The sequence below is a fragment of the Myxine glutinosa genome, chromosome 4 (assembly GCF_964187855.1).
Source record: "Myxine glutinosa chromosome 4, kmMyxGlut1.1, whole genome shotgun sequence".
In the NCBI taxonomy this organism is placed as follows: Eukaryota; Metazoa; Chordata; class Myxini; order Myxiniformes; family Myxinidae; genus Myxine; species Myxine glutinosa.
In genome coordinates this window covers 74,304,713-74,332,402 of record NC_136264.1, presented here as the reverse complement: position 1 = coordinate 74,332,402, position 27,690 = coordinate 74,304,713, and the positions used below count along the sequence as shown (strand labels likewise).

The window sequence follows — 27,690 nt, the reverse complement described above, 5'->3', positions numbered from 1 at the left end:
AGCCTCTTCTCTCTCTTCAGACCTTGACAAAATCACAAGCTGGTCAAACACTTGGATTATGTCTTTCAATCCTGACAAATCTCACTATCTCTCTCTGAAAGGACCATGTGGCAACCCCTCCTATCTGCTTTCTTAACAATCTTTCTGAGGAAGCTCAGTCATTCAAATTCCTGGGTCTCATTATCAGCTATGATCTTTTTTGAGCAAACCACTTTTCAAAGTTGGCCTCCAAACCCAGCTGCCGACTGGGTCCTCCATAATAGAAAGTTCTTCCCTGGTACAATGGTACATTTGCACTCCTATGCAACTACAAGACCTTCAGATGCAGCATGAAGGAATACTTCTCTCCCCTCTGGGATGGTGCCCCTGCCTCACGTCTTCCTCAGCATGATGCTTTAGAAACCAAGGCTTTCTATGGGCCTATCACTTTCCATCACAGACAGGTCAGTGGTCTCTCTGTCTTTTACCGCCTCCTTTCTGGTCTTGCACCCTCTGCTCTTTCTGTGCTTTGTGCCCCTCTCCCCCTCCACCTCACCCCCCCCCCCCCCACCCTCCCAAGGCACACATGGTCCACCATCAACCCCCTTCTGGTAAAACTACCTAAGTCCAGGATCAATGCTCACCTCCACTCATTCATTTCTCTTTTTCCCACCTATGGAATCGACTTCCACATTCTCTTCGATCTCATTCTTCCCTCCAGGTCTTCAAGACAGCTGTTCACCACCATCTCAGATCGTTGTCGATCCAAAACCATGATCTTTTCTACCCTCCTTACCTCCCCACTCCCTCATCCCACCCCAAGCCCTCCTCCTTCCTAATTTCCAGTTTTTCCTCCTGACAGTTTCCTTCTGTATCCATCTTGTCTAACAAACACATGCATCTTCTGCCCTTCAATCCTCCCCACACACATTGTTTGTCCATGTCTGCCTCCAGCTTGGCCTTCAACTCTGCCTTTGGTGTTTCCCCTCTCTCTACTGTTCCTTTTGTCCTGATCCATTCAGTATTCTTGCACTTCCACGAGCCTCGACTATGTACAGTATACCAAAAAAGTTCAACCTATTGGAGGTGTGCCTGTCATTCTCTACTGCGTGTCATTCTAGTCTATTTATATTGTGTAATATCTAGAGTCTAGAGATTCTAGTCTAGTCTTTGTAATATCTAGAGATTCTAGGCTATAATGCAATGTCACAGCTGATATATTGTACACTTTATGTTACAATGTGTTATAATAGTAAAGACAAATGTCACAAGGACATGTTAAGAAGACTAATTTTCCTTTGTATTTCCAAAACAATGAATCATGTTATGATGAAATTTTATATACTCGTATATTATTGTTTAATTTCATTTGCAGACCCGCCTTTAGAGACCATTTTTCCCCGCAGAGCAGGGGTTGGCCTTTTTTGGGCACCGTGGTCCCCTTTATAAGCAATGTTTTATGGCCGGATGCCCTTCCTGCCGCCAACCCTGTTAGTCGCCTCTTGTGACACATAGGGAATTACCAGTGAGAACTGGTACTCAATTTGCCGGCCTCGGAAGGATGACAGGCTGAGTCAACCCACCTGGTGTTAATTCAGCGATCACCAGGATTTGAACCTAGGATACTGAGACCCCAAGCCGGCACCCCAACCACGAAGCCAACACCAGGCTTAACATAAAAAAGAAAGATGTCCATATTTAATTTAAATTTCAAATCTATTTTGATATGGAAGCATGTATCTTATATAGTGCCTTTTATATACTTTCTTTTAAAAACGGAGCAGGGTGGGCCCGCTGGGCGACTGAGCCCGATTGGTCGCCCCACCTGTTTAAGGCGGGGCAGGGTAAGGCCACCGGCTGACAGAGTCTGCGTCCTCGCCACACCTACATAAGGCAGGGTGGGATAAGGACTCCCACGTCCTCGCCCCACCTAAATAATAAGGCAAGGAGGGGTGAGGCCTCCCACTGAGAGAGCCCGCATCCTTGCCCCACCAATATAAGGTGATGCGGGGTGAGGTTGCCCGCGTCCTCGCCCCACCTATATAAGGCGCGGTGGTGTGAGGCCCCCGCGCCTACAGAGCTCGATTCCTCGCCCCAGCTATATAAGCCAGGGCGAGGTGCGGTCGCCTGCTACGTTGAGGATTTGACCACAACTACTCTCCACTGGAAAGGGCATATATCTCATGTAACTTGCAAGACACTTTCTCATGAAATATAGTCATGATTGAAATATATAAAAACAATACTCTGTGTTTGCCTCTAAATCTTGTGTCCCAAACCCATCCCTCTCTGTACCCACCATACCCAGTCGTACCCTGCTGCTCCTGGACTCCGTGTCCTTTCCTCCTGACAAGGTGGAAAAGTTTCTGTCAACCCTCGACTCTGATTCTGCAACTGGACCCGACGGCATCAGCCCACGGGTCCTAAAATCCTGCTCTGCTGCTCTATCTCACCCTCTCTCTGTTCTCTTCACCCTCTCTTTTGCTCAAGGTCAACTGCTATCTGCTTGGAAATCAGCCAACATCACCGCTTTGCACAAAAAAGGTGCAAAAACAGATCCTAGCAACTACAGACCAATCAGCCTTCTCCCAATTATCAGCAAAGTCATGGAATCCATCATTGCTTCTGATATGAAATCTTTCCTCTTCTCCAATGGCTTGATCTCTGATCATCAATTTGGTTTCAGACCAGGTCACTCTACTCTGGACATGCTGCTTCTGCTGTCTCAACAATGGATGGAGGTCCTCAATGCCAAACAGGAAATTAGAGCTGTCTCCCTCGACATATCACGTGCCTTCGACACGGTCTGGCACCCCGCTCTGCTCACCAAACTCTCCTCCTTTGGTATCCATGGAAATCTCCACGCATGGCTGGCGGACTTCCTCTCTAGTCGTCGTCAACGTGTGGCCCTGAATGGGTTTCTCTCATCTCCTCTTCCTGTTCAGGCTGGAGTTCCCCAAGGCAGTGTTCTGGGCCCCGTGCTTTTTCTGGTCTTCATCAATGATCTCTCTGACTCTCTCGAAAATCCTCTCTATCTCTTTGCTGATGACTCCACTCTCTGCCGCTCCATTCCTCTTCCCTCAGATCGGCAGTCTGCTGCCTCCTCACTCTCTGAAGACCTGGACAAAATCACAGACTGGTCAAACAAGTGGAACATGTCTTTCAATCCTGACAAATCTCACACTCTTACTATGTCTCTCCGAAAAGATCGACTGGACAACCCTCCCATCTACTTTCTCAACAATCCTCTCCAAGAAGTTCTGTCGCTCAAGATTTTGGGTCTCACTATCTGCCATGATCTTTCTTGGGAAAACCACATTTCCAAGCTGGCCTCCAAAGCCAGTCGCCGACTGGGCATCCTCCGTCGTGCGAAGTCCTTCCTCGGCACACCTGAGCTCCTCACCACATACAAGGCTTTCATCCGCAGCTCAATGGAATACTGTTCTCCCCTATGGGCCGGTGCTCCTGCCTCACACCTAGCTCGGCTTCACGCTGTTGAAACCAAAGCTTTCAGAATTATTGGAATCTCCCGCGATGAAGCTATCTCTGAGGGCCTTTCACTCACTCACCGCAGGCAGGTAGGTGGTCTTTCTGTCTTCTACCGACTCCTCTCCGGCCTTGCACCCCCAGCTCTCTCTGTGCTCTGTCCCCCAAATATTCCTACAGGTCGCACAAGATCTGCCAGCAACCCTCTGATGGTTAAACTGCCGAAATCTCGGCTCTCCGCTCACCTTCACTCTTTCATTCCTCTTTTCTCCCGCCTCTGGAACAAACTCCCTCACTCCCTTCAATCCCACTCCTCCCTCCAGGTCTTTAAAACAGCTGTTCACCACCATCTCTTATCTTCCCCCATCCAAAACCTTGATCTTTTCTACCCCCGCTAATTCACCCCAGATCCACCTTGTTTGAAATTCCAACTTCTTTCCTGGAAGTCCTGGCAGTGTCCATATGTTTTATACCTCTCCCACTGCCCCCTTCCCACGCCCCCCCCCCCCCCCAAAGCCCTCGCCCTCTCTCAGATCTCTCGATGTCTCCATGTCTCTCGGTCCCTGCTCTCAAATGTTGTGTTTGTGTCCTTCCCCCTCTCTCCCCATCTTGTCTACCGCTCCCTATGTTATATGTTTTATGTGTCGGTTTGTCTTTCTGTGTGTTCATGTGATTAATGTTCGCTCTTTCACGAGCCTCGATATTGTATACAAAAAAAAAAAAAAAAAAAAAAAAAATACAACACTGAAAAAGGTCCTTCATCTGATAAATCAATAGACAAAAAGGATATCTCTTGATGAATGAAAAACAAGATGTAAAATTAAACTGTAATTTCATTTGCAGCAACACAGATTAATCCACTAAATATGAGCTAATTTACGAATTGCTTCATTGTTCAATGGGTGGATCCTGGAATTGTCCAGTTCTACTTTGAAGCCAACTATTTTTTGAGTAACATGTATTGTTTGGATTGGTGAATTATTCTTCGTCAGACTTTCCCATCTGCCTTTGGCATTCTTTTGGAGCAGACTGTGATTTTGTTAAAATTTGGAATTGTGTCCCAAGGTTTATCTGCAAGTTTGCATCCTCATAGTTAATTAATCTACTTTTTGCACATGTTGTTAAAAGGAAGAGGAAGGAACGACCAGAAGGCGGTGGCCTTGTCCCAGGGCCTGACTCTGATGATGATGATGAATATGAAGCGGAGAAACGGAAACGAGGTAATTAAATATGTGGGGGATGTATGATTTATTTCAGCACTACTTCCTGAAAATAGTCTTTAGATATGCTTGTTTATTAAATGTTTTTTTTAAAGTAGGAGATAGAATGTGCTCCATACAAAAAAACTTTTACTATTGAGATCACGACTCTTGGAAAATCTGGAGAAGAGGGGGCAAAATGTTTCACTCCTCCATATGCCTCAACATTGTACGCATTTACAAAAATGGTAAATCAATAGCAAAGACGAAAGAGAAATTGTCGATAGACATCCCAGAAATTGAGCGGAATACATCTCCACTTTCTCTCACTTCCTCAAATAGGCCAATGTGTACAACATGTATGAACTTGTCTGGCTTATGGCCCTCAGTAGTTTATCATTATCATTTACTTCATCAACAGAATCTTGTTGTTTCTCCCTGTGGAGGCTGGAGTGTCCTGTTCCTCATATGTACATGCATTACCTTCCAATGCTCTGGAAAACTCTATTTTCGTTTTCGTGGATGACTCGGCATTGCTGTGCAACACCACACCGTACCGACATGCCAGCAACAGCAACTTCCCTCTGCTGCCCTGGAAAGTTTCAGATGCTGGCCTAACATGTCGATCATGTCATACAATGCAGGCGAAACTCACATTCTCACCCTGTCTCTCCACATTCTCACTCAACAGAAAAGGTTCCATCTCTCAAAGTTCTCCGATTCACCACCAGCGTCGTTCTCTTGAGCAGGCCATATATCAAAGCTGGCCCACAAAGTCAGCCATAGACTGGGCATCTACTGTCATGCCATGCCCTTCATTGCTAAATCTGAACTTTACAAAGCCTCCAAGGCCTTTCTCCATGTCTCAGTAGAGTACTGCTTTTGCCTATGGGCTGATGTCCCCAAACTCTAATCAATGGAATTCCCCACAAAGAAGCAGAAGGGCCTGCTGCTCTCTCATCGCAGACAAATAGATGGCTTACCTTACGAATGCCAAGGTAGGAGCAACTAACTCTTCGTGAAACTCTCAAAATCATGGCTCAATGTGATCTTCTCCACTCAAATATTCCTCTCTTCTGCTTGTGGAACTTCTTTCCTCAGTCTGTTCACTCCCATTTTCCTTCCTGGGGGCTTAATTTTGTCAGTGCAGTACTATCTTCGGTCATACTCTAATCCTATCCGTAATAACTTCTACACATACTAACCCTCCCCATCTACCCCTTTGTTCTCTCTTCCTGTTCGTTGATCTCCTTGTCACATCCATGTGTACCTGTTGTCATTCTGCTCTTCCGTTTGCTTAAATGATCATTGCAAAAATGTGCAGAGTACATTAACTTTGTTTTAACCCATAACTAAAGAACCGTACATGCTGTCATCATACATGTAGTATCATTTTGAAGCGTATTTTCTGCTGATTTAGCTCCAATGGTATTTTTTGTTGTGGCAGGCCACATATTGTTTTACCACTATATGCAATCATCATTTTCATTACCCCTACATTAGATTATTAAAATATACATACGCATGTCAGACTAAAACTGCACTCAGTAGAGAGCATACCTCCGCCTGGTGAACAGTTTACATTTTGTATCTTAGAGTAGACAAGAAAATCACAATACAGAATCGCATTTAATCAAAATCAATTACAGGGATCACCATAGGTCAAGTCTTTCATATCCTGATGTACCCCCTCGTTTTTGGCCATATCACTCAATAGTGAAGAATCACTTAACAAATTCTACTGGCTGGATCCGGATCTGGATCTTCACCAAAATCGAATTGAATAGTCCTTGTCACACACCCAACCGATCCACCACGTTTCGTCCAAATCCATCCATAACTTTTTGAGATATCCTGCTATGTATCGTTTTTGGCCCCATCTCCCAATGGTGAAGAAACATTTAAAAGATTAAATAATTCTCATATCCGAATCCATATTCAGATCTTCACCAAAATCGAATTGAATAGTCCTTGTCCGACACCCAACCGATCCACCAAGTTTTGTCCAAATCCGTCCACAACTTTTTGAGATATCCTGCTATGTATAATTTTTGGCTCCATCTCCCAATGGTGAAGAATCGCTTAAAAATTATAGTAGCCGGATCCGAATCCGGATCTTCACCAAAATGTAATAATTTCGTCCTTGTCACATACGCTACCTCTCTGCCAAATCTCGTCCGAATCCGTCCACAACTTTTTGAGATATCTTTTTCACAAACGGACAGACACACAGACATGGGTGAAAACTTAACCTCCACCACCTTTGGTGGAGGAGGTAAAGAGAATGTTGCATGGATGGAGGACGAATATGTTTTTCACCGTAAATTAAAAGTTGTTGAAGAATCAAATAAGGAGGTTTCTAATAATCAAAGAGCTGCTGTTTGTTATAAAAAGTAACAACAGGCCCGATCAACAGGTTGACCAACAATTGTATTTTACTTGACAGCAAAATGTCTACTTTCTAATTATTGCTTTTTTTATTTCCCCATAGTTTTGGGAGGAGCAACCATTGCTCCGCCATCCTCACTCATGAATAGAGATAAAGAAGGTGAGTGTTTGGTCAACACAATATTGCATTATGTTGGTTTTTACTCAATGTATGAAGTATGAACCTTTTTTTTTTCTTTTTTTTTTTAATACAGAATCGTGGCTTCTGTAAGAGTTAACACATTGAACATGAAAACATGTACAGAACACAAAACATGCAATGAAGGGAGCGGGAGACAGGGGGAAAGAGGGAAGCACACAAGCACAACAACAGAAGAGAGCAGGGATGCACGTAGATCTGTGGAAGGGGGAGGGCTGGGGGAGGAGGGATGGGTACACTGTACAAAGCAAATGAACACTTCTAGAAACCCCAAGAAAGAGGCTGGGGATTCAAAGAGGCGGATTTGGGGCGTTTAAACGGTGGTAGAAAAGATGAAGGTTTTGGATGGGGGAAGATGAGAAATGGTGGTGAACAGCTGTTTTAAAGACCTGGAGGGAGGAGTGGGATTAAAGAGAGTGTGGGAGTTTGTTCCAGAGGCGGGAGAAAAGAGGAATGGAGGAGTGAAGGTGAGCAGAGAGTCTTGATTTTGGCAGTTTCACCAGAAGAGGGTTTCTGGCAGATCTTATGTGTGCTGCAGGAATATTTGGGGGACAGAGCACAGACAGAGCAGGGGGAGCACGGCCAGAGAGGAGTCAGTGGAAGAGGGAAAGACCACCTACCTGCCTGCAGTGAGAAAGAGAAAGGCCCTCAGAATCTGCTTCATCGCGGGAGATTCTAATGATTCTGAATGCTTTGGTTTCAACCGCTTGAAGCCGAGCTTGGTGTGAGGCAGGAACACCAGCCCAGAGGGGAGAGCAGTATTCCATTGAGCTGCGGATGAAAGCTTTGTATGTGGTGAGGAGCTCAGAAGTGCCCAGAAGGGACTTCGCACGACAGAGGATGCCCAGTCGGCTACTGGCTTTGGAGGCCAGCTTGGAAATGTGGTTTTCCCAGGAAAGATCATGGCAGATAGTGAGACCCAAAAGCTTGAGTGACAGAACTTCTTCAAGAGGATTGTTCAGAAAGTAGTTGGGAGGGTTGTCCAGATGGTCTTTTCGGAGAGACAAAGTGAGAGTGTGAGATTTGTCAGGATTGAAGGACATGGTCCATTGTTGGCAGTGTTCCATGAAGGATTGAAGGACAATTGTTTGACCAATTTTTGATATTGTCCAGGTCTGCAGAGAGTGAACAGGCTGCTGCCTGCCGATCTGATGTTTGGGATATGGAGCGGCAGATAGTGGAGTCATCAGCAAAGAGATAGAGAGGATTTTCCAGAGAGTCAGAGAGATCATTGATGAAGACCAGAAAAAGCACAGGGCCCAGAACACTGCCTTGAGGAACTCCAGCCTGAACAGGAAGAGGAGATGAGAGAATTCCATTCAGGGCCAAACGTTGACTGCAACCAGAAAGGAAGTCTAAGCCATGCGTGGAGGAAATGGGGGATTGGAGGGGGGGTGTTTGACAACTTCGTATGTCTATTAATATTAAGTATTAACTTTGTAAAATACGTGTGTGTGTGTGTGTGTGTGTGTGTGTGTGTGTGTGTGTGTGTGTGTGTGTGTGTGTGTGTGTGTGTGTGTGTGTGTGTGTGTGTGTGTGTGTGTGTGTGTGTGTGTGTGTGTGTGTGTGTGTGTGTGTGTGTGTGTGTGTGTGTGTGTGTGTGTGTGTGTGTGTGTGTGTGTGTGTGTACACACTTGTCGAAATTTAGTGAGTGTGGCAGTGTTTTAAATATATATTTCTCAAGAAATGCCAGAATCAGTCCATCAACGTGATTCGTCCGATTCGCACGCGCAAACGTTTTTCGATGCTCTGGAACATCAGTTCTTGAAGGTGAACTTGCATGCGTACCACAAACAACTTGACTGGGTGTGCATTGATGCAAGTATATCAATAAAATTTTCACTCGAGATGCTGTACTTGTCAATCACACTATTGTACAGTTCAAAAAGTCACAAACACAAAAGCACCTGAATGGAGGTATTGAAGTGACATGAAATATTTCAAACAAAAAAAAAGTTCAGTCGTGGTTTTGGTATATGAAACCTACCATGAGAAAATTTTATTTTAATTTTTGGTCATTAAAAAAAAAATACAATTATGAAGAATTTACTTTTATCTGTAGAAGGCTGTGCATATATTATGTGCTACATAGACTGTTTATCGGTCTGTCGGTCTGTGAAGGCTGTTTGAACCAAGCTGCACATTCTGCATGTCTGCTTAGCTATGATGTAGTGCTAGAGCAGTAATTAAAACTTGTTACCCTCGCCTGAGGAGAGGGTATTGCATTTGAGTCCGTTTGTTTGTTCCTTGGCCAATTTTTTTTTTTTTTTTGCAAGTATGTTGATCACTCCGGTTTGTGTGTGTTTTTTGTGTTTGTTTGTTGGTTTGTGTATTTGTCTGTCCGCTCACTTATACTTGCTTACAGGTCAGTCTTTAACCGATCTTCACGAAACTTCACCAAATCGTAGAGCTCATTGTCCGACAAAATCCTATATATCTTTGAGGTCAAAAGGTCAACATAGGCCAAAGGTCAACCACGTTTTTCGAATTTCTAAAATCCTCAATTTTCATCCGATTGACTTGAAACTTGAATAGTATTTTCATAGCAACTAACTGAATTCAACCACCAACTATTTTTGAGATCAGCAAAGGCCAAAAGGTCAACTTAGGCCAAATTTCTAAAATTGTCAATTTTCATCCGATTACCTTAAACTTTGAAGACAATTTGCATATCAGGTCACTGAATTCAATACAACAACAACAACAACATGCATTTCAAGGCCATTTTCCCTGCAAGAGTGGGGGTTAGCCTTGTGGTCCCCATGACAATCTTCTCCATTTTGCCATATTTTCTGCATCTCTCCTTGTTAACCCCCTTGCCCGCATTTCTTCTTCCACCATCTTTAGCCAAGTCTTTCTCGGTCTTCCCCGTCCTCTACTTCCTTCTACATTCATTTCCATCACTCTTCTCAACCAGTCACTTTCATCCTTCCTCAACACATGACCAAACCATCTCAACCTGTTCCTCTTCACAGCATCAATCACAGGCTCTATTCCCATCATCTTTCGCAATTCATCATTTGTCTTCCTCTCTCTCAACGATACTCCGCACATCCACCGAACCATTCGCATTTCCACCCTTTCCAGCCTTCATTGCTGCTCTACGTTCATTACCCTTGTCTCGCTCCCATAAATCAAAACACTTCTCACACATGCAGCATACACCTTTCCCTTCAGCTTCAACAACACTCCCCTCCTCATCAGCATGCCACTCAGTTCCCGAAACTTCTTCCATGCACATCTCACTCCAGCAACCGTTGCCGAGTCTGATCCACCTTCTCCATTCAGCATGTCTCCAAGGTAGCAAAATGGTTTCACACCTTCCAGCTTCACGCCGTCTCCAAGATCCAACTCAACATTTCCTCCATCCGCAGCTCCCTCTGTGCACACCTTACATTTGAATGTAGCTGCCACACTGGTTAATGTCCCTCTCAGACCACTACATTTTTGATGAACCCACTCAGCGCACATTGTACATTGAATGGAGTTCACTCCGACACCCTTCCTGCACACAGCACGTGGCCACTTCCCAGTTCTTTCCACCTCACCACATGCTTTACCACTTGCCATCACCTTCGTCTTTCCGATATTCACCTTCAGACCTTTTGTCTCCATACATTCCTTCCACTTGTTCATCTTTTCCTTCAGTCCATCCATTCTTTCTGCAATCAACACCAGGTCATCTGCATACAACTCCCATGGTAAACCCTCCTTTACGTTCTGAGCCAGCACCTCCATCACAGCTACAAATAGTAGTGGACTTAGTACCGACCCCCTGATGCACTCCCACCTTCACCTCAAACTCACCACTGTTCCCGTCCTTCGTCCTTACAGCTGTGCGCGCTCTTTTGTACATTACCATCACTACTCTGATCAACCATTCCTCCACTCCTAACTTCCTCAATGCCCATGTCAATACTGGCTCATTGTAATGAACTCTCCATGGGGAATATATGTTAATTGGCTGGCTCATTGTAATGAACTCTCCATGGGGAATATATGTTAATGATGATGTCATAGGTGCCTCCATTATGACGTCATAATTCGACAAGTACAAAACTTCATCCGATCAAGATGAAATTTATTGAGCATAATCTAGGAATAAATCAGTGGAATGGGGAAAAAAATGATGACGTCATCGGTCACGTGGTTCGGCCGCCATATTTGTTTCAACACAAAAGCCTTAAAAACCACTGAAAATACATCCTGGTGAGGGTTTGCAATCTCTGATTGCTCTTTCTTGTTTAAAAATGTAATACAGATGTGTAAGCACATGACAAAGCTGATTGGAGGTTTGATGGAAAGTACAATATCGTTAGGACAGGTAGGACTGTTTTATGTTCATGACATGATAATTATGAAGTTGAGTTTTTTGTGCTTCCTCATGTTTTAGTCCATTTCATGAATTTAATTGAGCAAGAATTACGAATGAAATACTGTCATACATATTGTTTATTACTTGTATTAAGTTGGAAGTCAAAGTTAATTCAATAACACTTGTGCTATAATGTTCTGTTCAGTACTTCCTGTTGAAGAGGATTCCACGAGGCATTCAAGGATGGGTGGGAAAGCGGCTATTCCACCACCAATATTTGATGACGTAAATGAAAGATCACGTTCCCCTCCTGTCCTACCAGGAACATTCCTTTCCAACATGGGGTGAGATGTTCCCAGTTGGTCAAATGTCTGAAATTCTTCTTCTTAAAGAACAGGTCCTGCCGTATAATTATAGTATCTTACCGTCGTTTAACGTGTACTGTGACGTGTGATATTCCTGGCAAGATTTCTCTGTCGGTGAAGATAGTTTTCATCCATCATTATTCATATTTGCTCATTATTTTTCTTTTATTGCTTACTTAATCAAATTTATTAGTTTGTGGATTCTTTGGGGTGAGATGGGGAGCAGGAGGAATGACAGTGTAGCATGCCCAGGGAGACACTAACTGGGTGATGTGTGTGTGTGTGTGTATGTATGTATGTATATATATAAATATATATATATATATACATATATATATATATATATATATATATATATACATATATATATATATATATATATATATATATATACATATATATATATATATATATATATATATATATATATACATATATATATATATATATATATATATATATATATATATACATATATATATATATATATATATATATATATATATATATATATATATATATATGTATGTATATATATATATATACTGTATATATGTATATACTGTTACGTTTGTGGGGGTAGGGATACCTTAGACCAGGTAGATTTGGGTAGGTAGCATTCTCCGACTGTCGTGAAGGAGAAGAACCACCATGTAATAACTAGAGGACCTGTTTAGCCCGGATGTCGGATGAAGTTGTATATTTGTCCCCGTCACGAGGGGGCGGGGCATGTTATATAGCTCAGGGATTAGGTTAAGTAATTCCCTGTTCGTTGTTCCCTTTGTGATTTATCCTTTATCTCTTTTGGCCAAGCCAATCATCAAATGCACCTGTCCGTACATTTTGCCACGCCACCTGTGATATAATCCTGTTGTTGACTTCTTGCTGTGACAGACAATCAGTGACATGGTTCTTTTAGCAAATAAATCACCAAAGTGTAAAAGAAACTCACCAGATTGATATCCTGAGTTAAGAAAGTAAACCCAAGTCAAGAAAAAATATAATTCCATATTAAATGCCAAGTCTGTGTGTGTATATATTGTTACGCAACTGTGATTAACACCACAGTTACGGATGGCCGATTTGCGAGACTTTAACTCCCGAGGCGAAACTCAATGGCGGATTCAAGTTCAACACAAACGCGCGGAATGGCGGGACACAGCGAAGGCTCCGCAACCTTATCTATTAAAATCAAACACCCAGGAAAACTGCGTTCAGATATATATATAGAAAATAATATAAGGATTTATTATCGAATAGTAATACAGTGAAAAAGCCGCGCCGGTAAATCTAATAACTCTAAATCGGGACGTCCCCACACGACTGACAGCAAACACGATACGAGGGAGATTATGAATACAAAAATAACACGTCACGTCGTTCAAATGTACGCGGATGCGGCTTATCTGTCTTTCGTCGTCTTGGTGGCGGCCGTCCAACACCGCTCCTTTTGGCCCGATCGCACACCACCAGGTCCTTCGCTCCAAGCTCTACGAGGCCCCGCTCCAAGCACCACGCGTCCGACGCGTGGCCAGCAGCTTCACACGAGGACGATCTCCACAAGGCCCGTGCACCAATGGTTCAACGGAGGGCTCGACTTGCAACGAACTGCTGCGAACTGCCGCGTGCTCTGTGGGCTTGGTGTGCTCGGTGTGTGAACGAACTCTCCACCAACTGCCTTCGGGGAGCTTTTCCACCAACTGTGTCTCTGCGTCGACTGTGTGCTCCAACCAACTCCTACGAACTCTCTGGTGTCTGCCTGCGTCTGCCACGAAAATGGCGTCCGACCGTCGCATATATTGGTGGCCGATGACGTCCCATTGGCGCACTCCTCAGCCAATCACAGCCTCCCAACTCGCCCAGGTCACGCCCTCTGCGGCATGCGACTCCTGACATCTCCCGTCCGCGACCCCCCCGCGGTCGTTTTGTAACACGTGCCAGCGAGGTTGGTAGGCCTTTTTGGTGCGAACGGCGGCGGCCAACCGCGGCGGTGTTTTTGGCCTGGTTTCCTGTCTATTTATTACGAAGTCAATGTCAGGGAAAGGGAATTATTTAATGTTGCGCTAAGGACCTAACTAATGTTTATGTGGTTTGCAGTGCCATAATGGACAGAGGTTTGACTACCAGGTGAGACTCACAGGGGCGTTACCTTTAATCCCTCACTATTTAACACTCGGACCTCCAGGTAGATCCACAATCATACATCTTACCCCGACAAACGCCTAAACAGCAAGAACTTATTACATGTAGAGTCCCTGTCACGACAGCCGAATACCTACCTATTCAGATCTACCTAGCTCTAGATATTGCTCTACCAAATTCATAACACAGCCCCCCCCCCTGGAACCGTAGCTCCTGCAAGGTTCACCGCAGGCGCTACCATTCCAGCCTTAACACTTACTGTCACACACTTAATTAACCTATTAAATAAATCAGGAAGGGCTGTGGGAAGTGAGTCGGACTACCTACCTACACTTCCTTAACATGCTGAACCCCTTAACCATCATGCAAGTATGTACATTTTCTTCGTTGTTCCTGTGGAGGGAGGAAACAACAACACACAACACTAACTTAACCACAAAACTTAACCATCTTTCCAAACTCAAAACTCTAACCTTTGTACATACCCCGGTCTACAGACCGCGTCCCCCGGTGGATGCCACAAGACACAACCTTACCTGCGGGGCCATCCCCAATGCATCCCCCTAAATTTTCCACGGCCCTGTCCAGATGTTACAGGTGAGTGACACGGCTCAGTGGATTTCGCCCACATTCATGCAACACAGACCCCTTAACCACTCATTCTCATTCCATAGGTCATCAAGGCATTTCAAAAATCAACAAAGCACTTATTTCAATACACCCCCTGCAGGACCATGGCATTGATGTCATTCACGTGTGTGTGCATTCCTCAACTAGGCAGCGGGGAGGTACCGCACAAAAAGATGGTGGGGGCGCATCAGGCTGTGGTGCCCGCAGTCCCAAAAACAAGTCAACCGACTTACAAGTTCATTGCCCCCCCCCCCTTTACCTCTTGGCCCCGTGACAGCCCAACAGCCCCTTTCCGCCGTTACCTCGCCGGTGAGGGTCTCCACACACACCAGGCTCCTTTGCCTCCTGCTTTCGCGCAGCAACACGGGTCACCGGGGGACTTCCTCACCCCGCGGCGCCCAACCAGACCCTCCACCGACGAGCTCCAATTTCCAGTTACCACCGGCTGCCAGGGGTAATTGCCGCAGAGGGGGGCCCGCAGGCATCGCTCCTCAGAGCTTGCTCTGTACCTGCGGACACACACACCTTCCCCACCCACAAGACCCCAAAACACACTTCCTCCCCCGCTGCCATTCAATTCTCCACACAACTCAGCACAATTCAGTACAATTCATAGATGGTGTAAAAGGTGTTACAAGGCTTGCCATGGCCTGCCAATGTGAAATCCCATTCACAGTTCGAATCATTGAATCCTTACACATTTCCATTAGCACATTTCCAAAAAAAGCACAATTATCGCCCCTCATTATCTCCAATAATCATCACTCACTCTCCAGGTTCCACTCTCACGACCACATCAAAACACCTAACCACAACACAAAAACATACGCCACCCACAAGACACTGTGGCTCCCATTCCATCCCCTCACCGGCCATGTCATCACTCGCTCTCACCTCCCAACTCCAAATTACATGTCCCCAATTTCCCAAAGCAAATCCTGAAGCCTGGGACAGTACTCCTTAAAACACTCACCTCAAGTGCAGGTAGTTGCAGGTTGGTCAGGTTCAAGAGCGTCATCCACCCTTCACAATCCCAAAATTTCACATTGGGCCTACCAAATACTTCCAAATTTCTCTTTTGTCCCCACTACACTGGCAGGTATGTGGATCCGCATCCAACGGTGATCATCGCTACACAACTACCTACAGCCACGTCAGCTCTGCACCTCTACCGTGCAAGGGTCACCGGGACAAGGTGAGCAGTCAAAACGCCAACATGGCCCATGAGTGTCCATAAGGGTGCGACCCACCATCCATCCTTCGGCCCCCCTGCGAGGAACACAGCTGCAGCAGCCCCAGCTGGCCAATGTGGTGAGCACTTGCTGCCACAACACACACTACCGCACACACAACCTCGGCCCTGGGGGCACGGTCGCAGTGCGTGGCATCCCTACAGCCACGTCCCCTGCACCTCCCCATCATCCCCCAGTCCGACTACAGAACTGCAGCCCCCCAGTGCTCACCCACACTTGACCACACCAAGGTCCAGTCAACAGCCATGCTCCACCAGGAGACTCACCCAGAAGACATGGTCCACACACCTCGGACATGCACAGCACCACGTTGACCCTCAGGCTACACAACTGCATCCCCAGGATCCCGCGTCCCAAATATCAGCACAGTTGCCCCCGCAACCAGTTGAAAGCTGTGTCTTACTACCCTATTAATTTCATCACAGCCTCCAACACTTTGGTCTACACACCTGGATCAATAATGGCGTCACTGTACAGTGTCCACCATGGCATTTCAAAATCCACCCTTAAATTTCCATCTAACCCACAGATTACCCATGCCAACCATTTGTCACATTTTACTAACCTCACCAAAGAAAGATGCTTTGCCATACACATGCCAGCCGAGCATGGCCCATATGCTCGGCTCGTTCTAGTTTCCTGCACACTCTATTGCTATTGGCCCAGGCCGAGGTGGTGGTCCTCTGTCTGGCGCCTGTGGACCTACTGGGGGCCCCCTCCTTTCTGGACTGCGAAGCCTCTCAGGAGGTGGGGGCCCATATGGTTGCCGACAATTCCTCTGACTGTGCCCTCTTCTCCCACATCTAAAACAAGTCCCCAAGAACGGACCCCTCTGGTAGCCAGGTGGAGCCCCCCTTTCTCCCGGCCCAGCCCGATAAAAATCAGGCCGTCCTGATGGCCAACCTGGACCACCCTGTCGTGACTCGCTCCCTGCAATTTGTCCCCCCATCAAATTTGTCAGCTGGCGGCTGATTCCCCTTAACATTCGCCCGATGTCATCCTCTGGCTTTTCCCGATCCCGCACCTCGGTCTGCCGTACCGTCACAGGTGCCCTCTCCGATGCGCGGTTCGACCTTCTCAAAAAGGTCAGTCTCGCCGCGCATTCCGCTGCCCGGTGCACCGTGGGTGGGTCCTGTAACTCCACCAACGTCCGGACCTCAGGATCAGGGAGAGCCGCCATAAATTTTTCTATCGCCAGCTTGTCCCACGCCTGTGCTGGTAGGTCCCTGTATGCTATCCTCACAGACTGGTATATATCCTGGGCCAGCTCCTGCAACGTCTCATTAGGCTTTTGCCTGCGATGCAGCAGCTGTGCCCTGACCAGGTCGCACCTTGCGCCTGTCCCGTACCTGTTATTCAAGGCCTCACAAATGGCCTTGCTGGTCAATATTCCCTCTGGGACTACGTTTAACACGTCGGCGGCTGACCCCCGCAGTGTCGCCACCAGATTCCCCATGCGCTCCCGCTCTCCCCAACCATTGAGCTGAGACACGCACTCAAATTGTGTCAGGAAAGCCTCGAGGCTCCCTGATCCGTCAAAATGTACGAGGGGGATTGTTTTTCCAGAGACTCTATTCCCCGATTCCTCTCTGTCCAAATCCAGTCCGGGGCCAAAACACCCCCCCAACTGGGTATTCCGTTTCGGAGCCTCTGGTGTCCAAATGTGGCTCGTGGTGAGGGTCTCCTGGGTCACCTTAATCTGGTCCTGAAGATGTTTAACCGACTTACTCACCTCTTCCTTCAGGCTCTCTTGAACCCGACCAACCTCCTTCTTGATGGTATTGTCCCAGATCTCCAGTCGCTCCTGCATAAAATCACTCACCCTTTCATTATCCATTAGTGGCCCCCACAGGCCTTTCTCAATTAACCCTTGCTCCTGCTCTTTTATGCGGGTTTCCAACCCCCTCACCTCCTTGGCCAATTTGCCCCCCTGTCGGTTGAGCAGTCCCCATTCCTCACTCTGCTGTAGCATTCTGGCATCCACCCGGCCCCGATAGCCTTCCAGGTCCCCATTTGCTTTATCAATTCGAGCTTTTGTGGCACCAATCTGACCCTCCAACTTTTCCCCCATTTGGACAGCCTGCGTCACGCCCTCCTCTATTTTTGACATTAATTCTTCCCGTTTCAATTCAATTTCCACCCCTATGGCTTTTTCCATCTCCCCCATTTGAGTTTCTACTTTACCCTCAAATTTCCCCAGTCTGTCCGTAATTTGGTTTTGCACTCTCCCTTCTATGCCATCAATTCGTTCCCCCAGCTGCTGTGCCATTTCCCCAATTTTTCCTTCCAATTGTTCATTCCTTTCCTTTATTTCATTCCTCCATTCCTTCCCCTGGGACTCCATTTTATTTTCCAACCCACTTTTCATTTGTCCCATTTGTTCCTCCAATCGATCACTCATTCCCTTCATTCCTTCCCTACATTCCTTCCCCTGGGACTCCATTTTATTTTCCATTCCTTCAATTTTATCATTTATTCCCCGAATTTCTGCAAGGTTTCGCTCACCCTCGGCCCTCTGAGCATTTATTAAATTTACTATGGTCTGGAGATCTATCGGGGCCGTCCCACTTGTTCCCGACTCCCCGGTAGGGGAGGGGCATAAGTTGGTGCTCGGGACGAGGGAGGTTCCAAGGCTCACCTCTGCATCAAATTCCCCTATTTCCGGCTCACTCCCAACGCTGACGGAGGCCTCGCTGCGTACTTCCATCTCATCAATTTCCGACATCCGCTTTCCGGAAGATTGTTTCCCGCGCGCGTATTTATTTTAATAATTCCTGAAACAATTTAAATTTGACGAAGACGCGATATCGCGCTCCGTTTGCCCGATTGATTATTAAATTTCTCCGCCTCGACTATAAAAATTTTGCGTTCGAACGTCGGGCGCAATGTACGCCCGACCGTGTCGATGTCTCCCCGCGGACAAAAAAATTTGTCCGACCGTGTCGATGTCTCGCCGCGGACAAAAAATTTGTCCGACGGGTTCAAATCCTACACTCCTGACACCACTTGTTACGCAACTGTGATTAACACCACAGTTACGGATGGCCGATTTGCGAGACTTTAACTCCCGAGGCGAAACTCAATGGCGGATTCAAGTTCAACACAAACGCGCGGAATGGCGGGACACAGCGAAGGCTCCGCAACCTTATCTATTAAAATCAAACACCCAGGAAAACTGCGTTCAGATATATATATAGAAAATAATATAAGGATTTATTATCGAATAGTAATACAGTGAAAAAGCCGCGCCGGTAAATCTAATAACTCTAAATCGGGACGTCCCCACACGACTGACAGCAAACACGATACGAGGGAGATTATGAATACAAAAATAACACGTCACGTCGTTCAAATGTACGCGGATGCGGCTTATCTGTCTTTCGTCGTCTTGGTGGCGGCCGTCCAACACCGCTCCTTTTGGCCCGATCGCACACCACCAGGTCCTTCGCTCCAAGCTCTACGAGGCCCCGCTCCAAGCACCACGCGTCCGACGCGTGGCCAGCAGCTTCACACGAGGACGATCTCCACAAGGCCCGTGCACCAATGGTTCAACGGAGGGCTCGACTTGCAACGAACTGCTGCGAACTGCCGCGTGCTCTGTGGGCTTGGTGTGCTCGGTGTGTGAACGAACTCTCCACCAACTGCCTTCGGGGAGCTTTTCCACCAACTGTGTCTCTGCGTCGACTGTGTGCTCCAACCAACTCCTACGAACTCTCTGGTGTCTGCCTGCGTCTGCCACGAAAATGGCGTCCGACCGTCGCATATATTGGTGGCCGATGACGTCCCATTGGCGCACTCCTCAGCCAATCACAGCCTCCCAACTCGCCCAGGTCACGCCCTCTGCGGCATGCGACTCCTGACATCTCCCGTCCGCGACCCCCCCGCGGTCGTTTTGTAACACGTGCCAGCGAGGTTGGTAGGCCTTTTTGGTGCGAACGGCGGCGGCCAACCGCGGCGGTGTTTTTGGCCTGGTTTCCTGTCTATTTATTACGAAGTCAATGTCAGGGAAAGGGAATTATTTAATGTTGCGCTAAGGACCTAACTAATGTTTATGTGGTTTGCAGTGCCATAATGGACAGAGGTTTGACTACCAGGTGAGACTCACAGGGGCGTTACCTTTAATCCCTCACTATTTAACACTCGGACCTCCAGGTAGATCCACAATCATACATCTTACCCCGACAAACGCCTAAACATCAAGAACTTATTACATGTAGAGTCCCTGTCACGACAGCCGAATACCTACCTATTCAGATCTACCTAGCTCTAGATATTGCTCTACCAAATTCATAACAATATATATATATATATATATATATATATATATATATATATATATATATATATATATATATATATATATATTAGCTTGCCTCGGCTCACTGCGCTCGCCTCATCACGCATCGTTACTCAGGAGCGGGCTTATTTTAGCTGAGGATAATGACTACCTGAGTTGTTGTGTTGTCATGATTTACACCAATCATAATACAAACAATTATTTTGCACAAATGTATTTGTTGTGTTTGTGATATTACATTTTCATAAGCAATAAAGTTTGAAGATTTAAGATGAAGAAAAAAAACAATGAAAAAAAGAACCCCTCAGCACAAACAAAGGGGAGGGGTAGATGCAGAATGGAAGTTTGGGACGATTACACCTCACCACCACATAATTTAAAACAGCTCACCACCACATAATTTAAAACAGCTCACCACCACATAATTTAAAACACCTCACCCCCACATAATTTAAAACACCTCACCACCAAGTATTTTAAAACACCTCACCACCACATAATTTAAAACAGCTCACCACCACATAATTTAAAACACCTCACCACCACATAATTTAAAACACCTCACCACCAAGTATTTTAAAACACCTCACCACCACGTAATTCAAAACACCTCACCCCCACGCAATTTAAAACACCTCACCACCACATAATTTAAAACAGCTCACCACCACATAATTTAAAACACCTCACCACCAAGTATTTTAAAACACCTCACCACCACGTAATTCAAAACACCTCACCCCCACGCAATTTATAACACCTCACCACCACGTAATTTAAAACACCTCACCACCACGTATTTCAAAACACCCCGCCACCACGTAATTCAAAACACCCCACCACCACGTAATTCAAGACACCTCACCACCTTGTCATTCAAGACACCTCACCACCACATAATTCAAGACACCTCACCACCACGTAATTCAAGACACCTCACCACCATGTAATTCAAGACACCTCACCACCACGTAATTCAAAACACCTCAGCACCACGTAATTCAAAACACCTCACCACCACATAATTCAAAACACCTCACCACCAATTAATTCAAAACACCTCACCACCAATTAATTCAAAACACCTCACCACCAAGTAATTCAAAACACCTCACCACCAAGTAATTCAAAACACCTCACCACCACGTGATTTAAAAACACCACCACCACGTGATTCAAAACCACCACCACGTTATTAAAAACGCCAACACATAAAAACCACCAAAACCACAACCACACACACAAGCAGACACACACACAAGCAGACACACACACAAGCAGACACACACACACACACACACACGCAGACACACACACACACACACACACACACGTGGAGACACACACGTGGAGACACACACACAGAGACACACAAATGCAGACACACACACACACACCCGGAGACCCACACGCAGAGACACACAAACGCAGAGACACACAAACGCAGAGACACACAAATGCAGAGACACACAAACGCAGAGACACACACACGCAGAGACGCACACGCACGCAGAGACGCACACGCACGCAGAGACGCACACGCACGCAGAGACGCACACGCACGCAGAGACGCACACGCACGCAGAGACGCACACGCACGCAGAGACGCATACGCACGCAGAGACGCACACGCACGCAGAGACGCACACGCACGCAGAGACGCACACGCACGCAGAGACGCACACGCACGCAGAGACGCACACGCACGCAGAGACGCACACGCACGCAGAGACGCACACGCACGCAGAGACGCACACGCACGCAGAGACGCACACGCACGCAGAGACGCACACGCACGCAGAGACGCACACGCACGCAGAGACGCACACGCACGCAGAGACGCACACGCACGCAGAGACGCACACGCACGCAGAGACGCACACGCACGCAGAGACGCACACGCACGCAGAGACGCACACGCACGCAGAGACGCACACGCACGCAGAGACGCACACGCACGCAGAGACGCACACGCACATAGAGACGCACACGCACCCAGAGACGCACACGCACGCAGAGACGCACACGCACGCAGAGACGCACACGAATGCAGTGACGCACACGCACGCAGAGACGCGCACGCAGCGACGCAGACGCAGACGCAGACGCAGACGCACACGCACGCAGCGACGCAGACGCACACGCACGCAGCGACGCAGACGCACACGCACGCAGCGACGCAGACGCACACGCACGCAGCGACGCAGACGCACACGCACGCAGAGATGCGCGCGCACGCAGAGACGTGCGCGCACGCAGTCACGCACGCAGAGATGCGCACGCATGCAGAGACGCGCATGCACGCACGCAGTCACGCGCACGCACGCAGAGACGCACACGCACGGTCACGCACGCAGTCACGCACGCAGAGACGCACACACACGCAGTCACGCACGCAGAGATGCTCACGCACGCAGAGACGCACACGCACGCAGTCACGCACGCAGAGACGCACACGCACGCACCACGCAGTCACGCACGCAGAGACGCACACGCACGCACCACGCAGTCACGCACGCAGAGACGCACACGCACGCAGTCACGCACGCAGAGACGCACACACACGCAGTCACGCACGCAGACACACACACGCACGCAGAGACGCACGCAGTCACGCACACGCACGCAGTCACGCACGCAGAGACGCACACGCATGCAGTCACGCATGCAGAGACGCACGCAGTCACGCACGCAGAGACGCACGCAGTCACGCACGCAGAGACGCACACGCACGCAGTCACGCATGCAGATGCACACACACGCAGTCACGCACGCAGATGCACACACACGCAGTCACGCACGCAGATGCACACACACGCAGACACGCACACGCACGCAGACGCACACACACGCAGACACGCACACGCACGCAGACGCACACGCACGCAGACACACACACGCAGACACACACACGCAGACACGCACGCAGACGCACACGCACGCAGACACATACACGCAGACACACGCACGCAGACACGCACACGTGCACGCGCATGCACACACACACACGCACGCAGACACGCACATGCACACGCGCGCACACACAGACACACAAAGAGAGACACACACCGAGACAGGCTGGTCTTTCTTTTTCGACTGTGCAGAACCTGAACTTGTTCGTTTAACCAAGTCCTGCCATTTTCTTACCTCGGACAATTGAAAACATGACCCTGTATTTTCTATTCTTTAAAGATTCCTCAGTAAGCGTTATAGAAAATCAACTTGGTGGAAACTTGCCAATCCTTATTGATTTATGACACTTCAAAAAGGTTGTGTTGAACTTTTTGGTGCTTCTGTCTCAGCACTTATTGGGCTATAAAAAAAGGAGTACTGTACACTAAAATGTGAATTTTTATGGCAGAAATTTCTGGTGTCTCCCATCTCTGAACTTCTTCCTTTTCACCTTCCCCCATCACTACTTAATATTTTCTTCCCTTCTCTTTCTTGTCTCGATTTACTCTCACAATTTACCCTCCTCCATCTTTTGTACCTCGTATGTAGATAGGCCTAAACGAAATATATTTACTACTTTTATTGTATGTATTTTAAGGGTGTGTGGAGTATAAGGGAGCAGGAGAATTAGGAACTTTTGAATTTTTTTGTAAGGATGATAATCTTCAAAGTTAGTTGTAAATGAAGCTTGTCGGTAAAGTCACCGTAAACATCAATTGCGTAATGGAAAGCCAGAGAGGGGTTTGCATGCTCTTGAGTAAAACTATTTTGTGAAGTGTCTGGTCACTTTTAATTTGATATTTTTTGGAACAGAGGCACGGTGGCCCACAAGATAATGGCAAAGTATGGATTCCGTGAGGGCCAGGGCCTCGGCAAGCATGAGCAAGGTCTGAGCACGGCCTTGTCTGTGGAGAAAACCAGCAAACGAGGTGGGAAGATCGTCATTGGAGAGATGCAGGAAAAAGGTGAGTGTTTGGTAATTTGAGGAATAAAGTTTCACGAAGGGTAGAGCTCGTGGGGTGAGCAGGGTATGGGGTTTGGGTAGACGTGACGGTGTCAAGGGAGACGTCACGAGGAAGTACTATATTCTTCCTCTGAAAATAGGGGTTGGTGGGGGTTAGAGCAGGAGATTCCGGGTGTTTTTGATTGTACAGAGGCATTGAGAGATCAATGGGATATTGCATGCATGTGTATTCATGTGTTCTTCTGCCATGTGTCTGCCAACTATTTGATTTCCACTTTTTGTCTCAAAACTATTTGATAGAGTTGAACAGACATGACCTCTTTATTAGCTAGTTGTCTCCAAAGGGAAGTCTCACTGTGTTGCTAAGTTCTGTCCATCCACGCAATAACTCAAATGCTTACTTATAAAAGCCGAGATGTTAATTTTTGTTTCCTATAATGCAAGATTATTTCTGTACGAAACTGATAAACTTTTGGGCAATGTCGAAACAAATGTCGTCATAAACGACGTGGCACCGCACATTCGTCTGTCTCGTCTCAGGAAAGAAAATGTGTAATTTTACTTCCGTCTTCATGGCATGTCACATCGGGCTTTTGACTGCAATTATCATTTGTCAATTTATAACTGGTCAATCATTTCTCAATTGGCCAATGAAGTATAAAGTCGTTCAACAATATTTTCCATTGAACTACTAAAATAAACTTTTTTGGCAAATCAACAAAAACATTGTGGATATAAATTTTGAATTCGTCCAAATTAGCGGGTTTTCTAGCACACACACATTTTGTTAAGCGCGTCCCAACAAAACAATAGCACGGGGTTAAATCAGGACTCTTGGATTGCTACTCTAATGGATCCTCGTCACTCGATCCATCTGTGTGGAAAGTGGGTATCCTACCAATTACGAACTTCAATCATGAAGTGTGGATGGGCACCATCTTGCATAAAAAAAGTTTCATCTGTGTTTGACAGCTCACTGCATATTTTCAGCACATTGTGTAGGTAACCCTGGTTTCTTTCATTTCCAGGAGCGGTCTGTTGTCCATACACTGCCCAAAGAAATGGAGGGTTTCATGTATATTTGAATACGGAGCAATGAGTCATCTATCACTGTAGGGTCCAGAAAAAGGGATAAAGACTATTTATGAAGAAACTAGCAGAAGTACCCGACGTTGCCGGTTGGGGGGGCGGGGGGGGGAGGAGGGAGGGGGGAAGGGGGAAGGGGGGTTGAGGGGCAAGGGGAGAGGAGGGGGGGGGGGAGGCAGGAAAGGAAGGGGGTTCATGTATATGCTGGTGGGTGAATGTGGCTCACGTTTCTGAGTTGTGATGCCGATCAGGAAGAAGAAGATGCGGTACTACCAAATTTGTGCACTTCCGGAATTGTTTGATTTATTTGTATTCAAATGTCTGGTGAATGTTTTGTATTTATTTATGCGAATGTGTACTTGTATATAACTGTCATTAATTTTAAAAAGCTTTGGCACTATCGAGCGATTGTTTTTTTTAAACTCCAAAAACCCGATCTTTTTTTTTCAATTTCTTTTTTTTTGCCTAAAACACTCCCAAGTACTCACTGATGAACCTCTGAAAGTTTGACGAAGATCCGTTCAGCCATCTCTGAGAAAAATGGCGACACACCGACAGACAAACACACAGACAGACATCTCTCTTATATAGTAGATATGGTGGCCATTGTATAGAAATTGGGGGTGGAGTCAGACGAACTGTTAACCAATGTGTGGAACTCGCTCACACGCACAAACGGTTTGTTTTAATTATAGTATAGATAAAGGTAAAGGTAGATGGTTTGTAATACTGGCTACCACCAAAGGTGGGGCTATTTCCACCACATGTGTGTATCGATACTAGCGGAAAAAAGTTCCTGTGCATCATTTATACCTATGTGAAATGAGAAATGAAAACAAACACATCACGTTGTTTGGTCATATCAATATTTAGTTTTTGATAAACATGAAATTGACATGAAAATGTCAACACATGTGTGCAAGACATGTCCCCAGAGGCACGAAGAGGAGTGCGGTCAAAAGTCAGTTAACAGCTCAGTATCTGGTGTGGCCACCATTTGTGTTGACACAGTTGGTAACAGCAACTCATTGAGGACACAAGATGGTTGAAGAAGCCTTAAGGGATGTCATTGCAGATCTGTACTAATGCCTGCTGCAGTTGGACCAACGTCGCCCGCTGCTTTTGAAGATGGCGCAATCGTCAATCCATCCCACACATGTTCTGTGGGAGAAAGATCAGGTGAAACAGCTGGTTAGGGAAGTGTGGGAATGTTATATTGTGCGATGAGATCAGTCACCACTTGTGCGACGTGAGGGCGCACTTTATCCTGTAGTGAAGTGCGTTGAGACGTCCATGAACCTGCAGGAATGGGAAGACGTGAGAATGGTGGACTTCATAACGGAACCGAATACCTGTCAAATTGCCATTAATTACCTCCAGCTGGGTTTGTGACGTGCGATGATGCCTCCCAATACCACCACGCTTCCACCACCAAACGACGAACGTCAGCAAAAACACATGCGTCAGCGTAATGTTCCCCATCCTATCAATAAACGTGACAACGGCCATCACTACTATCGAGATGGAACCTCGACTCATCTGTAAAGAGGACAGCAGCCCAATGTTGTCTCCTGAACCTCAGGCACTATCTGCACAAAGCTAGGCGTGCAGGTCAATGATGTGCCAATAAAATTGGATGTACTGCTGGTTGTCGTGGTTAGATGTTATGCTCGCATAACCGATTTCTAACAGTTTTGGCACTGATTAGTCTCAAGCCATGGATGCTGTCGGCTATCAAGCTTGCTGTCTGGAACCATTTGCTAAGGTGCACCAACCGCATATGGTTATTCAGCCGATGTGACGTCACACGTGGTCACCCAGAATGTGGATGGTCTCTGATGTTGCCAGTTTGTTGATAATGTTTCTAGAGTGACTGTATGGTGTTCCGATGAACACCAAGACGCTTAGCCACAACCTTTTGTGGCATTACTGTCTCAAGCATGCCAATAGCATGTAAATGTTAATTGTCAGAAAGGCGTGGCATCATGTGTACATGTAAAAATGTAGATGTGCATGGCAATGTGTGCGTGCAGTGTACAGTATGCACGTGCAAATTCCGGATATTCACGGTTAAACTGAGGAACATGTCAAGGCACATGCTGTCTTACCATTATATTGCATACGTCAGTATCATTTTGTGTAAGTTTTTTTTTTAAGGTGCATCGGAACTTTTTTCTGTTTGTGTGTGTGTATACAGTGCATTCAGAAAGTATTCAGACCCCTTCACTTTATCACATTTCGTTATGTTGCAGCCTTATGCTGAAATCCTTTAAATTCATTTTTTCCCTCATCAATCGACACTCAATGCCCCATAATGACAAAGAGAAAACAGGATTTTAGAAAGTTTAGCAAATTTATTAAAAAGAAAAAACTGCTATGACTTGAAATTTAGCTCAGGTGCCTCCCATTTCTCTTGATCATCTTTGAGATGTTTC

At 46.5% G+C, this 27,690-nt stretch overlaps 1 protein-coding gene across 4 annotated transcripts in view; it reads left to right on the top strand.

Moving 5' to 3' along the window:
- RBM17 (RNA binding motif protein 17) overlaps positions 1-27,690 on the top strand; it is a 71,707-nt gene that overhangs the window by 21,453 nt on the left and 22,564 nt on the right. For all 4 annotated transcript variants that reach the window (XM_078775967.1, XM_078775965.1, XM_078775966.1 and 1 more), the window contains exons 5-8: positions 4,594-4,685; positions 7,156-7,212; positions 11,772-11,910; positions 24,019-24,170. In XM_078775967.1, coding sequence (XP_078632093.1) covers positions 4,594-4,685; positions 7,156-7,212; positions 11,772-11,910; positions 24,019-24,170 — 440 coding nt within the window. The remainder of the gene's footprint in view (positions 1-4,593; positions 4,686-7,155; positions 7,213-11,771; positions 11,911-24,018; positions 24,171-27,690) is intronic.